At 44.8% G+C, this 13,864-nt stretch overlaps 1 protein-coding gene across 1 annotated transcript in view; it reads right to left on the bottom strand.

The window, feature by feature from the left end:
* Positions 1-7,136: 7,136 nt before the first annotated feature.
* The window catches only part of LOC119969455 (protein diaphanous homolog 3), a 172,319-nt gene continuing 165,591 nt past the window's right edge, over positions 7,137-13,864 (bottom strand). The window contains exons 13-17 of the mRNA XM_038803100.1: positions 12,146-12,275; positions 12,013-12,045; positions 9,607-9,704; positions 7,652-7,735; positions 7,137-7,558 (exon numbers count right to left, since the gene is read on the bottom strand). Coding sequence (XP_038659028.1) covers positions 7,430-7,558; positions 7,652-7,735; positions 9,607-9,704; positions 12,013-12,045; positions 12,146-12,275 — 474 coding nt within the window. The 3' untranslated portion in view covers positions 7,137-7,429. The remainder of the gene's footprint in view (positions 7,559-7,651; positions 7,736-9,606; positions 9,705-12,012; positions 12,046-12,145; positions 12,276-13,864) is intronic.

The raw sequence follows: 13,864 nt of genomic DNA, 5'->3' as shown, positions 1-13,864 counted from the left end.
ACGGGGAGAATGTGCAAACTCCACACAGACAGTCACCCAGAGCCGGGATCGAACCTGGGACCTCAGCGCTGTGAGGCGGTTGTGCTAACCACTAGGCCACCGTGCTGCCTAACCTGCCATATGTAAGCTCTTTGGAGAGCCATGTTGTTCAGAGGACAGCATTGCAATAAATCCCTGAAGGAGAGTAATGGAGAACACCTCATGGCCAATCAAATCACCAAAACTGCATCTTCAGGGATTCAATGGCTGCTCATTGGTGGTCTTTGTGCTGAGGTGGCAGTGGTGACAGTGCCTCTGTTCTGCATAGGTGTCAGCAGCCATTTCTTCAATGGATAACCTTTATCTCCTAGCAACCATACTCATAAGTGCTCTGGTGGTATCAACAGCTATGGCACTTTGATTGCCTCAGGGTAAAGGCATCATGGCCTTTGGCAGGAAATCTTTTGCACACGTGCGTAAAATGCTTGTACTGGTTGCACACCATCTGGACAATGATGGAGTGGAATTCCTTTCAAATGATAAATGCCCATAGCTGCTCAAACCAGGAATTTATGGCCACATGGGAATTCTGGCAGAAAGAGAAAACCCATGGCCCACTCGGCTGAGTGGCCCCATCAGTCTAGAAGACAATATTTTCTGACTGCCCCACCGTGCAGATATCTCATCTCCTTGGACGTGCTGGTGACCCAGCATATTTCCCTTGCATCAGCCCTGCAACGAGCTTCAAGTGGTTCTTCATTAACTCCCTCAATTGACCACCTGCGACTTTTAGGGGGTTTGCCACAATCACCCAACAAAATGGCTGGAATTGGGGGAGCAGGTCTGGAAACTGGCAGGCTGTTTGGCGCTGTGATTGCTTCGGCACACTAGCCTCTGAACCCATCATTGCCTTGAATGAAAATTCTGCCTGTTGTGGTTTCAATCTGAACTTGTCAGGAGTAGAGCCTTACAAAATGACATCAACAAAGCTACTCAAATAACATTTATTTTAACAGGAAATAACATGAGAAGAAGGTGAACTCGACATGCCCATGTGTCTCTTCAGATCAGTTGCCAGCAAGTAGACACTATAGAAAAAGGTGGACTGACAGGAATAGTGAAATGAAAATGAAAATCACTTATTGTCACGAGTAGGCTTCAATGAAGTTATTGTGAAAAGCCTCTAGTCGCCACAGTCCGGTGCCTGTTCGGGGAGGCTGGTACGAGAATTGAACCATTATGCTGGCCTGCCTTAAAAGCCAGTGATTTAGCCCAGTGTGCTAAACCAGCCCCAGTGGTGTCAGTTACTGTAGTCTCCTGGGGCTTATTTGAAAATCCATGGGGATTAGAGAATAAATTTGTTCCCCTTAAATTGTCCCTGGCCCTTTACTCTTTCTATTTTTGGCGTGATGTAATGGCCTCGTCGATTCCGACTTGACGATGCAATAAGGTTGTTAAATCGCACGGGATGCCTCTCGCAAGATTTGCGATGCTTCAAACGCCTCACGAGATCTAATGACATCTCCGCGACTTCACGATCTGGAGCTCGCTGGACACAATCCAGATTAACATATTTTAATTAACCATCAGGCTCATTTAATTATGCCTGTGCCAGATTCTCCAAGGCCCGGTAACGGACACCCGCACAAGGGAGACTTCACCATCGTACCATTTAGCACTGGTCCACACAAACATGGTAAGAAGTCTTACAACACCAGGTTAAAGTCCAACAGGTTTGTTTCAAACACGAGCTTTCGGAGCACGGCTCCTTCTTCAGGTGAATGGAAAGGCTTGTTCCAGAAATGTTTATATAGACACAGTCAGAGATGCCCCGGAATGCGAGCACCTGCAGGCAATCAAATCATCAAAGATGCAGAGAGAGAGGTAACTCCAGGTTAAAGAGGTGTGAATTGTCCCAAGCCAGTTCAGTCGGTAGTCGGGATCTGGGATTCATGTCGCATTACATTCGGCCCCCACCAACAAGCCTGGACTTGCAGAGGCCTACCGACTGAACTGGCTTGGGACAATTCACACCTCTTTAACCTGGAGTTACCTCTCTCTCTGCATCTTTGATGATTTGATTGCCTGCAGGTGCTCGCATTCCGGGGCATCTCTGACTGTGTCTATATAAACATTTCTGGAACAAGCCTTTCCATTCACCTGAAGAAGGAGCCGTGCTCCGAAAGCTCGTGTTTGAAACAAACCTGTTGGACTTTAACCTGGTGTTGTAAGACTTCTTACTGTGCTCACCCCAGTCCAACGCCGGCATCTCCACATCACACAAACATGGACTAGGCGCAATAGCACCCGGGGATCTCCCAGGCAAGCGGTGGCCCCTGGGTGGTCAGGCTCTGGGGAGGTTGGTACTCTGGCACTCACGCTGACACCTGGCACCTTGGCACTGTCAGCCTTGCACCTTGGCACTGCCAAGGTGCCCGGGTGCCAGGTTGTCCATGCCAGGGCTTGGGCCAAGGGGTGTCCTGCCTTTAAGAGGTGAGGTGAGGGGGGGGGGGCTCAAGGACCCCCTAAGAGGTAAATAGGGGCACTAGGGGGATCTGGAGGCCAGGGTGAGGTGTCTGGGGGAGTCCGAGAGATCGGCAGCATTTAAAAATGGCACCACAATCTCTTCCTACCCTGACCCTTCCTACCCTACCCACAAGGATCTGTTTTGGGGCCACTGCTGTTTGTCGTTTTTATAAATGACTTAGAGGAGGGCGTAGAAGGATGGGTGAGTAAATTTGCAGATGACACTAAAGTCGGTGGAGTTGTAGACAGTGCGGAAGGATGTTGCAGGTTACAGAGGGACATAGATAACCTGCAGAGCTGGGCTGAGAGGTGGCAAATGGAGTTTAATGCAGAAAAGTGTGAGGTGATTCATTTTGGAAGGAGTAACAGGAAGGCAGAGTACTGGGCTAATGGTAAGATTCTTGGTAGTGTGGATGAGCAGAGAGATCTCAGTGTCCATGTACATAGATCCCTGAAAGTTGACACCCAAGTTGATCGGGTTGTTAAGAAGGCGTACGGTGTGTTAGCTTTTATTGGTAGAGGGATTGAGTTTCGGAGCCATGAGGGCATGTTGCAGTTGTACAAAACACTGGTGCTGCTGCATTTGGAGTATTGCGTGCAGTTCTGGTTGCCGCATTATAGGAAGGATGTGGAAGCATTGGAAAGGGTGCAGAGGAGATTTACAAGGATGTTGGCTGGTATGGAGGGAAGATCTTATGAGGAAAGGCTGAGGGACTTAAGGCTGTTTTCGTTAGAGAGAAGAAGGTTAAGAGGTGACTTAAATGAGGCATACAAGATGATCAGAGGATTAAATCGGGTGGACAGTGAAAGCCTTTTTCCGCGGATGGTGATGGCTAGCACGAGGGGACATAACTTTTAATTGAGGGGAGCTAGATATAGGACAGTTTTCAGAGGTAGGTTCTTTACTCAGAGAGTAGTAAGGGTGTGGAATGCCCTGCCTGCAACAGTAGTTGACTCGCCAACATTAAGGGCATTTAAATGGTCATTGGATAAACATATGGACGATAAGGGAACAGTGTAGATGGGCTTTAGAGTGGTTTCACAGGTCGGCGCAACATCGAGGGCCGAAGGGCCTGTACTGTCCTATGTCCTAGTTTCTATGACGGGTTGACCTCGCCAGTACAGGAACAAGGTAGGTGTGGCCTCGGCAGGGGTTTCCCGACCGAGGCTAAAAAAAAACACAATTGAGTCCCGTTTGATACCAAGAAAGACCCCGCCAAACGTGCTCAAAACGGAACTCTGTTTTTTTGTGCGTTAAATCGCACCCTTTATCTTTCCCAGGAGTAGGAAATAGTTTAAATGATGTGAAAAATGTGGGATGAAATGGGATGTGTTGATGGACCATTTGGTTTCTTCCTGTCTTTCTTTGTATCTTCATATGTAACTCTTTCTTGTCACATTCCCTGCCATTCTTTCCTCACCCCCAACAGCCACCTTCGCTCAGATGCTCAGTCCCTTCCATTATTCATGACTTTTCTTCCTTCAGGATGGCAGCAACAATTCTTTCTTTCTGGAATTTCAGCTCTCTTCCTCGCGGTAACTCTCTGCTTGACTGTGCTGTCAAAGAACAAAACCAGGGCAGCACGGTAGCATGGTGATTAGCATAAATGCTTCACAGCTCCAGGGTCCCAGGTTCGATTTCAGGCTGGGTCACTGTCTGTGCGGAGTCTGCACGTCCTCCCCGCATGTGCGTGGGTTTCCTCCGGGTGCTCCGGTTTCCTCCCACAGTCCAAAGATGTGTGGGTTAGGTGGATTGGCCATGCTAAATTGCCCGTAGTGTCCTAATAAGTGAGGTTAAGGGGGGGGTTATTGGGTTACGGGTATAGGGTGGATACGTGGGTTTGAGTAGGGTGATCATGGCTCGGCACAACATCGAGTGCCGAAGGGCCTGTTCTGTGCTGTTCTATGTTCTATCTCAAGGCTGCGCTCGGTGTATGTCATTTCTGGCATTGAACGTCGGGAAACCCCTGCAGAGGCCGCACCTACCTTTTTCCTGTACTGACAAGATCAACACGTGGGGTAGGAAGAGATTGGGGTGCCATTTTTAAATGCCGCCCCGATCTCTCAAACCCCCTCCCCTCCTCAGACACCTCACCCTGGCCTCCAGACCCTCCTACTGCCCCTACTTACCTCTTAGGGGGTCCTTGAGCCCCCCCCCCCCTCACCTTTTAAAGGCAGGACACCCCTGGGCCCAAGGCCTGGCATGGACAACCTGGCACCAGGGCACCTTGGCTGTAGTGGCTGACTCGAGAGCGATAGTCCCTTCTGCAGCTAGCACAGATGAGTCGCGTGGGTCTGAAGCCAACCAATGGGTATTTCCCACCCGTTGGCTGCCTTTTCTGCCATTTGGTAATTTCCTTTGTCCTCTACTTTTTCCGCATCCTTCCTGACTGCTTGTATCCAGGCTCCCCGATTTGCAACAAGGATTTCCCATGAATCGACTCTAATCCTGGTCAACTTGAGGTTTCACTTGCAGACATCCTTCTATCATAGACGTGGGCGGCCTGTGGGCCTCACACTGACAGCAAACGCACCATACAGCATGCCTTTGGGAAGCTTACATACAGTTTATATGACCCAGCCTATATAATCCAGCCAATATGAGGTACAATATAACAGATGGATAATAGCAGTCAGCTCTGGAAGCTACTTCCAGCTGGGCAGATAGATGTAGGTACAGAGACAATGTGACAAGGGAATTGGAACTTAGATGTCTGTTGCATAAAAGGCACATTCAATTCTAAAAGGCAAATCAAATACAAGACAATTAAATCTATACACATCTGTTTTGGCAAAACAAAAACCAGAGACATTTATATGACAACAACTGGACTACGGAAAGGAGCTTCTCACAGTTAAAGACTAAATTATATTAGGTTAAGAGATGCGTAGGTGGATGTCATTTGGACGTGGTGAAATGTAACATTTTATGATGCTCAGTGACACCTTCAGTGTTTCTAAAAATCAATCTATTTCAGTGAAATTTCTATCTGGAGAAGTGCCAGTGCATTCAAACTCCTGAGCAAAGTTTAATATCTGAATCTCAAATTCTCATTGTTAATAAAAAGAGGGAGAAATCATTTTATGATTTTAAAATAAAACATAATTTTTACTCAGCGTAGCGCGACTGAATTTTCACTGCATACTTTCCAGAGTGGTGTCAATACTAGATTCCATTATATTTCCAGTAATCTTCTGGATGACAACTGGGCCCCATGAAAGTTTTGCAGATTTTGTATCTGACATCAACATTAAGAAAGCTTCCTCCTGCTCTCTTTCTTCCCCATAGCAACCTCAGAAGGCTTCCTCCTTGCACTAAAATACCAATCCCATTTCTAATAAGAGCCTTCCGTATTCAGTCTCTCTGACTGTGACTGTCCAATTAGTGGCAATCACTGGTGCATTCTAGATAGTATTTGTGCTGATTTGAGACTGTCCAAACTGATTTTACTCAGCACATTAAGCGTCGCCAAGAGATTAAAGAATTTTCATCCCATCAGTCTGAGCTGAATTTAAACTCGAGGCAGGCATAATAGTATTGTCATTCAGCCCACCGTGAGGTTTTTTAAAAAAGTATTTGATCGTCTTATGAAAAAAAAAATGACTTTGTTGTTCACATCGCCACACCACATAAAAGTAGCAAACAGAAGAGCAACATGCTGGTCCTGGTTCACTCAGCTGTTCCCAATGCTGATGTGCTGCTTGTTGGACTGCAAGCAACAGTACATATTTTCAGGCTTTCAGACTTTTGACAACACCATTGCTAAAACCCACTGCTATCAGAACTCAGCTACGGTGAGGCACTGTTTGGCTGTTCCAACATTCTGTGCCACAGAGTAAGGGGCTGCTGCTCTTTACCCTCGGCTTTCCTCAAAATTACGTTTTTGAGTTTGAAAATCCAACCCATCAATTGGGCGAGTGAGCCATCTCAGACTGGTTTGTCTCAAGAACTATTGTGAATAGCACTGAGGGACAATGTGAGAATAGGCCAACTATCTTTTCTTGCAGATGATGTGGAATAAAGGGAGATAAAGGAGGAAAAATAAATATCTTAAAGGAATGATAAATATATTTCAGTTTTCAGAATAGAATATTAATTATTGGTACATGTACAAAATTATGAGGGAACGAGATAGGATAAAATTATTTCCCTTGGCGGAAAATTCTAGAACCAGGGGCATAGATTTAAGATACGTAGAGAAGGTGTAGAGGGGACATGAGGAAGAAGTTACATAGAGGGTAGTGGGAATTCGCTGCCTAAGTTGGTGGAGGCAGAGACCCTAAATTCTTTTTAAAATTAACTGGATCTGCACCTTAAGGTCTGTAAGCTGCAGGGCTATGGACCGGGTGCAGGAAGGTGGGATTAGATTGGATTTACTTGAACAAGATGGGCTGAATGGCCTCGTTCTGTGCTATAACTTTTCTATGGTTCTACGAGTACTGATTTGGTTGACAGTCCAGCAGGCAAGGCACTCTGCGGCACACAATAGTAGGGCGGCACGGTGGGACAGTCGTTAGCACTGCTGCTTCACAGCTCCAGCGACCGAAGTTCAATCCCGGCCTCAGGTAATTATCTGTGTGGAGTTTGCACTTTCTCCCCATGTCTGCATGGGTGTCCTCCGGGTGCTCCGGTTTCTCCCCACTGTCCAAAGGTGTGCAGGTTAGATGGATTGGCCACGCTAAATTTTGCCTTAGTGTCCAAAAGGTTAGGTAAGGTTACTGGGTTACGGGAATAGGGTGGAAGCATGGGCCAAGATAGGGTGCTCTTCCAAAGGGCCAGTGGAGGACGGGGCAAATGGCATCCTTTTGCACTGTAAATTCTATAATCCATCAAGGAATGGATCTAGAAAAAATATGAAATACAATGTTTTCTCAAATGTGAAATAGAGAAATGTCAGAAGGCTTCATGTAACAAGGTTCCACATTATGTTTGAGTTGTTTCCAGTTTGTAGTTTCTTCGGTCTGCGACAGCTCTCCTAAAATCTTTAATGAAGGAAGAGATCCATTCGAATAGCTCCTGTGAGTCTCGATTCTGTGGTTCTCCAAACTTAACCTAGCAACAATATTGACAGAAGCATATCTGAGGTAATTTTATCATCGAAAGCGAGCAGTGCAACTAAATAAGAAATGTCACAAGTAATATTACCAAGACGGAATTGTAGAGTTTCTTCATTTCGTCACATTGCTTAGTCAAGTCAGACAATTCAGCTTCATATTTTTGAATTAAGGCCTGGAAAAAAAATAAGATAGGATATTCTATTGCAAAGCATTCTTCAGGCAAGGTTTCAGGAAACTAGAGAAAGATTGTTTCTTTGTGGTGAAATCCATTTTTGAATTTCAGCCAAAGCAAATATCCTCTTGCTGATTTATTGTCTTGCAGCTGCAAGGATTCTTTAGTTTCTCAAACCATATCTGAAATTGCCCAAATCTGATGGGCTAGGTATTATAACCCCAAAGGAGGTTGCGGGATCAGGACCATACGGTCTCTCATGGCCTCCCCGGAATATGAACTTCCTCTTTAAGGGGGCGGGACTTCCCCTTCAAGGGGGTGGGGCACCCCCTTAAGAAGGAGAGCCCCAGCTGCATAAAAACCGTGCCTGGCTGCAGGTCGAGGAAGGAAACCCTTAGCGGAGTGGAGGGGTATTTGGAATTGGATTACAAAAAACCTTGTTTGGTAATTCCTACTATTATCTATGAGTTACCTGCTTACCGTGGATTCAGCATAGGCGTAGAGACTTATTGACATGGCCAATGTTTTGTCAGAATTCCAACTTTTGTTATTCCACACACTCTCCCCCCTCCACACAAACACACCCATCTCACTCTTACGCAAGTGCATCCTAATGTTTTTGATTTTGCTGAGGCCACAGATTTCTCCTCTTCAGCTGTACAGTAAAATGTACAATTAACTGAAAGGAAAATAGAGTGAGTGGCACCTGTACTAAGAAGCAGGAATGTACTTTGCAATTTTTTGATTTCGGCTGCACTGCTGACCAGCTCCATTGTTATCATTCATGCAAGTGCTTCTTTTCTTTAGAGTCAGTACACTAATCTCTCTGGTGTCCTCAGTTAAATAATGATTCAAACACATTGAGATGTGATCGAGGCTAACATTGTACATCGACCTGTGATGCTCAATCTTACTAATGGAATCAAATTATTTTGCACTGCTCTAATTTGTGTATGCCTTGTTGCAACAAAGGACCTGGGGGGAGGTGAGGTGGTGGGGGGGGGGGGGGGGGGGGGGGGGGGAGGTCACCATATGCATGGCTATCTAGAAATTGACAAATAGGTAAAGCTATGATGGAGCTCCATGTCAAAAACCTTCACACAGCCGAAGACAATGCCTGAACATATAAAGGACCTTGAGGATTATTACTGAGCTGTTGGAAGGCAGTTTAAATATCTGAACTAATTGCCATTGAACTCAATGTTTCATGATTATTTTTATTACCACAATACCGACCACCTGAAAATTTTAATGTAGAAATAATGGCCTTCTGAAGGTTTGCAGTATAGAAATTATCTTAAACTCTCTAACACAATCATAAAAATAAATACTGGCCAGGAATCACACTGGGCAGTGAAGCTAAAACTAAGACACAACTGCTTTCTTTGCTGAAGATTGATTCTTGTTCACATTTAACACTGCTCCACATACCAGTGTCCCAGCTTTCCCCATTTATAGGTGCATACATACCCATCACCTGTTTCACAATGTTATCGCCATTAAACATTAACAATGTAATTAGAAGACATTGAAAAGGACACTGGACAGATCATCCTGATATTAACAGTAAAGGTAATATATATAGATATCGAAAACTAAGAGCCAGTACATTAATGGCGTCTCATAAGAAAACATTTTCAGTAAAGCGTACCCTTTAACATTATATCGTTAGATTAAACATATCATCTAACATGCATTGTTTATGATTTTACATTAGTTCAGAAACAGTTTAAAAAAATGTATTTTGCCCTAAATGGCCCTCTTTAAATTATACTTTAAATATGGCTTCTAAATTCAATGCATTATGATAAAGTTGCTGTGCAGACAATTTAAATTGTGGCACAGTAAAAAAAAAATTCCTCTGGAATTACCTTCAGTCCTTTGTAGAACTGTGCATCTGAGCACATTTTGTTCTTGGGTTTGAATAATTTCTTGTGCTGACCAGTTTTCGTCAAATCACTTTTCAAAACTGTTACAAGAAGAAAAATACAAGATCTCACTACTTTTCTTTGAAGTGTGATGACGTAGTACTTAACCAATCGCTAGCAATGATGAAAACCCTGCCGTTTGACAGATCTGAAATTTACATTGCATTTGCCTCACACCAGTGTGATTGACCGTATCCCATCTACAGTCGTAACACAGAGAACGAGATGGTGACGTTAGCTCGAGGAACTAACCAGGAAGAGTATAAGTGGAACTATACTTGTGTGAGCAACGTACTTCCCTAGTTTGTACTTCATCTATTAGTAGTGAAAGGTGAACCAGATTTTGCAGCAAATCATCAACAAAATGTGCAACACAGTAACAGCTGGAGCCAAGAACTGACAACATACTGAAAATAATTTCATGGTGGCAGAGTGTTTAGCACTGCTGCCTCACAGCACCAGTGAACCGGGTTCAATTCCAAACTTGGGTGACTGTATGTGTGGAGTTTGCACGTTCTCCCAGTGTCTGCGTGGGTTTCCTCCAGGTATCCAGCTTCCTCCCACAATCTAAAGATGTGCAGGTTAAGTGGATTGTCTATGCTAAATTGCCCCTTAGTGCCCAGGGGTGTGCAGATTAGGTTGTCGGGATATGGCAGGGTGGTCAGGAGAGTGGACCTAACAATGTGCTCTTTTGGAGGATTGGTGCAGAGTCGATGGAATGAATGATCTCCTTCTGCACTGTAGCGACTCTTAAGGGGCCAATCTTTTGCATCTCAGTTGATTCAGATCTAATTTGATTTTACAGCTTCCTTCATTTCATATTTATGGATATTTCACTAGATCAGTGAAATTGGTGCCTTATTGTTGAAAAAAAGGTTAATATTTATTCATGTATTGTTCTAAATTGATTTGGGTGAATTTAATCCTATGGGAAGATTTGCAATTGGAATCCTGTCAGGGTTTCATTTGGAAGTGAACTCAGGTTGATTACTGGAGTGATTTCTGTTTTTAGCTTGGTCAAAATTTCCACGATTGAAGCTCAGTCAGAACAAAAGGAAATAGGGATGCTGTACCCTTAATTGCCTGTTGGTGGAGCAGCAGAGAGCAAAAACCTCTGCGTGTTCAGCATTACCAAGAAGGAGGCATTTAACAATCCTGAAGCAGTTAGTGACATGGTGAAATATTTGTAAAAATATAGTGGGTGAGGCTTTAACAAGAGGACATATTATTGAGTGAAAGGCTCATATACAACATAAATTACAATAAAACCAAGAATGTGACATTTAAATAAATAGGTTTCAATATTTAAATCGCCAGAGGAATTCAAAACTGGCTATGAAAGGAGAAAATAGCTGTGAGGAGGACGGCAGGTTGAAATAAAGTCCATGCTACATATCACTGTAATATGCTTAGATATTTGACACAGGTACATGTTAACATTGTGAAAGAGAAATTTGATTAAAACTATAAATGTGTCAGAGGGTTACTTTCTCTCCACTCCCACTTTTCCCGTTGGTTGCTTTTGAGTAGGTGTTCTTATGTCCTCTCTTCTTAGACTTCATTTCCTCCAACCCCGCTCCCAATTCTTAATCAGGAATGGTGGTGAGACACAGATTTTGATGCCAACAAGCACCTTCGATCTCTTCAGATCACCAACCATGAGGTGTAGCATCTGACTAATGTGGAAGAGTGGCTATCAGAGAAAGTTCCCATGCTTCCAACAAAGATCAGCAGGCACCAAAAAGAAAAGTGGGAAACTTACCCTCCAAGGTGGTAAAACATGGGCACAGAAGTGGGCCATTTGGCCCATCGAGTTTGCTTTGCCATTCAATGAGATCATGACTGCTCTGATATGATAATCCTCAACTCCCGCCTAATCCCCATAACCCTTGATTCCCTTACTGATTAAATGCCTGTCTATCGCAGTCTTGAACATACTTAATGACCCAACCTCTACAGCTAACTGCGGTGAAGAATTCCACAGATTCATTACCCTCCGAGAGAAGAAATTGCTCCTCATCTCTGTCTTAAATCTCTCCCTTACTCTGAGATTAAGCCCTCTGGTCCTAGGCTCTCCAACAAGGGAAAATATGCTTTGAAACTAATTAGTAACTTCAATGGAAAACCAGGAACAAATGCAACACAAGGTTTTTTACTTTTGAAATTTATAGTGGAAACGTAAATACATTCTTGATCAACATGGTTATGAATTTGTTATGAATAACGCACAGAGGGAATCTTCCCCCTAAGAGATTCAAAGGCTGACAATATCAATTTGCCACACCGTGTCAGAATCTGACAAAATCGCTTTATATATATATATATATTTTTTTTAAAGTATTTACCTACCGTCTACCTCAGCAATCAGACCCTTAATGGAATCTAAGGACAAAGAGATACAGATCAATATGAGTGATGCAACCAGCGTGTGAATAATGTAGCTTTTCCAAAAGCTCTGCTGCAATTAAATATTTCCAGTTACCTCCAGGAACTTCTTCAAATTCTGTGAGCTCTTGGGGGAAGTTTGTCAAAGCTGGTTCTTGTGAAGTAATCTGCTCCACGAGAGCATGAAGTAATGTGAATTTCCTGTCCTTCCCTCGCAACTGGACCACCTTGAAACAACAAGTACAACAAATATCAGTGCTTAGGCCTCTGCTATTTAAAATTAATTACTTAGGTAATGGAATTAAGAACAATGTAACGTATTTAAGTTTGCTGACAGTGCAAAGTTAGGTGGGAAAGTAAGCTGTGAGGAGGACACAAAGTGATACCGTCAAGTTAAATGAATGGATAAGACAATGGCAGACAATATTAGTGGCAAAATGTGAAGTTATCACCTTCAGTCGAAAAAATAGAAAAGCAAAGGGCTGGATTCTCCGCAGCCTGACGTCAAAATCGTGATCGGTGATTGGGCAGAGAATGGATTCCGACACCGGAATCGGGACCAGTGCCGGTTTGACGTCAGTCCATCATACTCCGCCCCCTGCAAACCAACGTCATCATGACGCGCGCAGTGCACCATTTCAACGGCATTGGCACATCACCGGCTGGTCCAGCTGTGATGTCCGCCCCCCAATGGTCTGCGTTCGCGATGGCGCGGGCCACGTGTGGTCCCGAGCGTGTGGGAACCCGGCATGCTGGCTGCGGACAGTGTCCAGCACCACCACACACGTCCTGCATCCGTGCCTCTGGCCAGGGGGGCTTTTAGGGGCACTGGTAGATGGTTTCAGGTGGTGGCTCGGAGGTGGGCTGTGGGGCGTGGTTGGCGGGTTGGTTCACGCACGGCCAGCACAATGTTGTATGGTGTGACCAATGCTGGTCATCAGTCATGCACATTCACGGCCCAGGACCCGGCCATTCTCCAGCCATTTACGGCAGTCTGCAGGAGTTTCACCCAGCGCCGGTGCTAGTCTCTCACCGGTCCCGGTATTGGTGAGGGTTTTGAGCCGATTTTTCGGTCGTGAAAGTCCACACATGCTCCGCTGCTGTCAACACTTACTTTCCCAAACAGAGAATCCAGCCCATAATATTTTATGAATGATGAGACTCTGCACATGGATCACAGAAAGTTGATATCCAGGTACTGCAAACAATTAGGAAAGCACCTAGGTGGCACAGTGGTTAGCACTGCTGCCTTGTAGCACATGGGACCCGGGTTCGATTCCGGCCTCTGGTGAAGATTGCAGTCCGTGTGGAGTATGCACGTTCTCCCCATGTCTACGTGGATTTCCTCCCACAGTCCAAAATTGTGCAGCTCAGGTGGATGGTCATGCTAAATGTTCCTTGGGGGGGCTTTACCTCTTCAGTTCTGAACCGGGAGAGGTGGGGAAACGCGAGTCGTCTGTGGGCGGAGTTGATGAAAAGGCAGGCTTTCTTTGAGAAAAACAAACACCTGCCTATTCGTAGGTCTATTTTTGAAGCAAGCTTTGGGTCTCAGAGAGTGGTCCATTAGGTCACACTTACCTATAAAAAAGAGACAAGCATTTAAAGGGGTCTTAACAGCTGGCAGAATTCAGTTTGAGCTGCATGGCAGTCAATGTTACCTTGGAGTTTGCAGCCCCAAAATCTTGTCTCCATTACTCCACTGGGGGCGCGACCAATAGTTTGGGATGCCCTGCCCTAAAGGGGGTGCAGCAAAGGTTCACTAGACTGATTCTTAGAATGAGGGGGCTCTTCTGAGAGATAGAGTAAACTAGGTCTA

Source organism: Scyliorhinus canicula, chromosome 7 (assembly GCF_902713615.1).
Source record: "Scyliorhinus canicula chromosome 7, sScyCan1.1, whole genome shotgun sequence".
Taxonomy (NCBI): Eukaryota; Metazoa; Chordata; class Chondrichthyes; order Carcharhiniformes; family Scyliorhinidae; genus Scyliorhinus; species Scyliorhinus canicula.
The sequence above is the reverse complement of the archived record's forward strand: the minus strand, read 5'-3'. Positions and strand labels throughout refer to the sequence as shown.